Raw genomic sequence first — 882 nt, forward strand, 5'->3', positions numbered from 1 at the left:
GTGGGATGGGGGAGCTCCAGAGGGCCCTTCCAGCCCCCACCAGTCTGGGACTCTGTGAAGAGCCGTCGCATGGAGCTGTAGCTCTGCGGCTCTCCGGCTTGCCTCCCAAAACTCCTCATCCAGCAAAACCCGCTGTGCTTATGCGGAGCTTTGGTTCTCCATCACCCCGTTCCTCTTGCTGATGCTGCCGCACTGGGTGGCGTCAGTCCCCACAGTCACGGATCGCTATCGCAAATGTTTATTGCAGGACTGATCCCTCGGAGATTAATATCTCGGATGAGATGTCCAAAACAACCGTGTGGAAGGCTCTCACTATGAACACGGAAACAGTCTGAATCCGGGGAGGAAAGAGGTAAAGGATCCCGTAGGAACGTGGCCGTGCTCCTCTGCAAGCGGTGCCGTGTGCCTATGGTGGGGTTTTTTTTGTGCCGAGTGAACGGCGAGGACCACGGCACGTGGACCAGCTCCTCTCTGCCGGCGCGGTCCCACGAGTGGGGCAGCAGCCCCACTGATGATGCTCTCCCTCTTTTTCTCTCTCCTTCTTCCCCGCCCCCCCCAGTTTTCACGTTTAGGAATCTTCGAAGGAGAGGCGTGAGAACGTGACTCAGGGATGTGCCAACGCAGACACGGGGAGAAACCGCTTCGATTTTTGTTTTCCAGTTGGAGGATTCCCATTTAAGCCATGGCGATGTTTTCAGCTGTCCTTGGTGTGCTTCAGGCATTCGCTCTCTCTAGACCAGCAAACTGAGGTGCACATCACAGTCAGTGGGAGTTCGGTGTTGTTCCGCCTCCGTGTGTCCGTGCGTGTGTTGTTGCCGTTTATGTAGTGGTAGAGGGACTGCTACCGCTTTATCCTTCAGCGCTACTTTTATAATATCTAAT

The 882-nt window shown here is 55.4% G+C and overlaps 1 protein-coding gene across 1 annotated transcript in view; it reads left to right on the forward strand.

Moving 5' to 3' along the window:
* LOC104290092 (electroneutral sodium bicarbonate exchanger 1-like) overlaps window positions 1-335 on the forward strand; it is a 14,047-nt gene extending 13,712 nt beyond the window's left edge. The window contains exon 20 of the mRNA XM_009889153.1: window positions 248-335. Coding sequence (XP_009887455.1) covers window positions 248-335 — 88 coding nt within the window. The remainder of the gene's footprint in view (window positions 1-247) is intronic.
* Window positions 336-882: the final 547 nt, after the last annotated feature.

The sequence above is a fragment of the Charadrius vociferus genome, unplaced genomic scaffold (genome assembly GCF_000708025.1).
Source record: "Charadrius vociferus isolate BGI_N301 unplaced genomic scaffold, ASM70802v2 scaffold627, whole genome shotgun sequence".
Classification (NCBI taxonomy): domain Eukaryota; kingdom Metazoa; phylum Chordata; class Aves; order Charadriiformes; family Charadriidae; genus Charadrius; species Charadrius vociferus.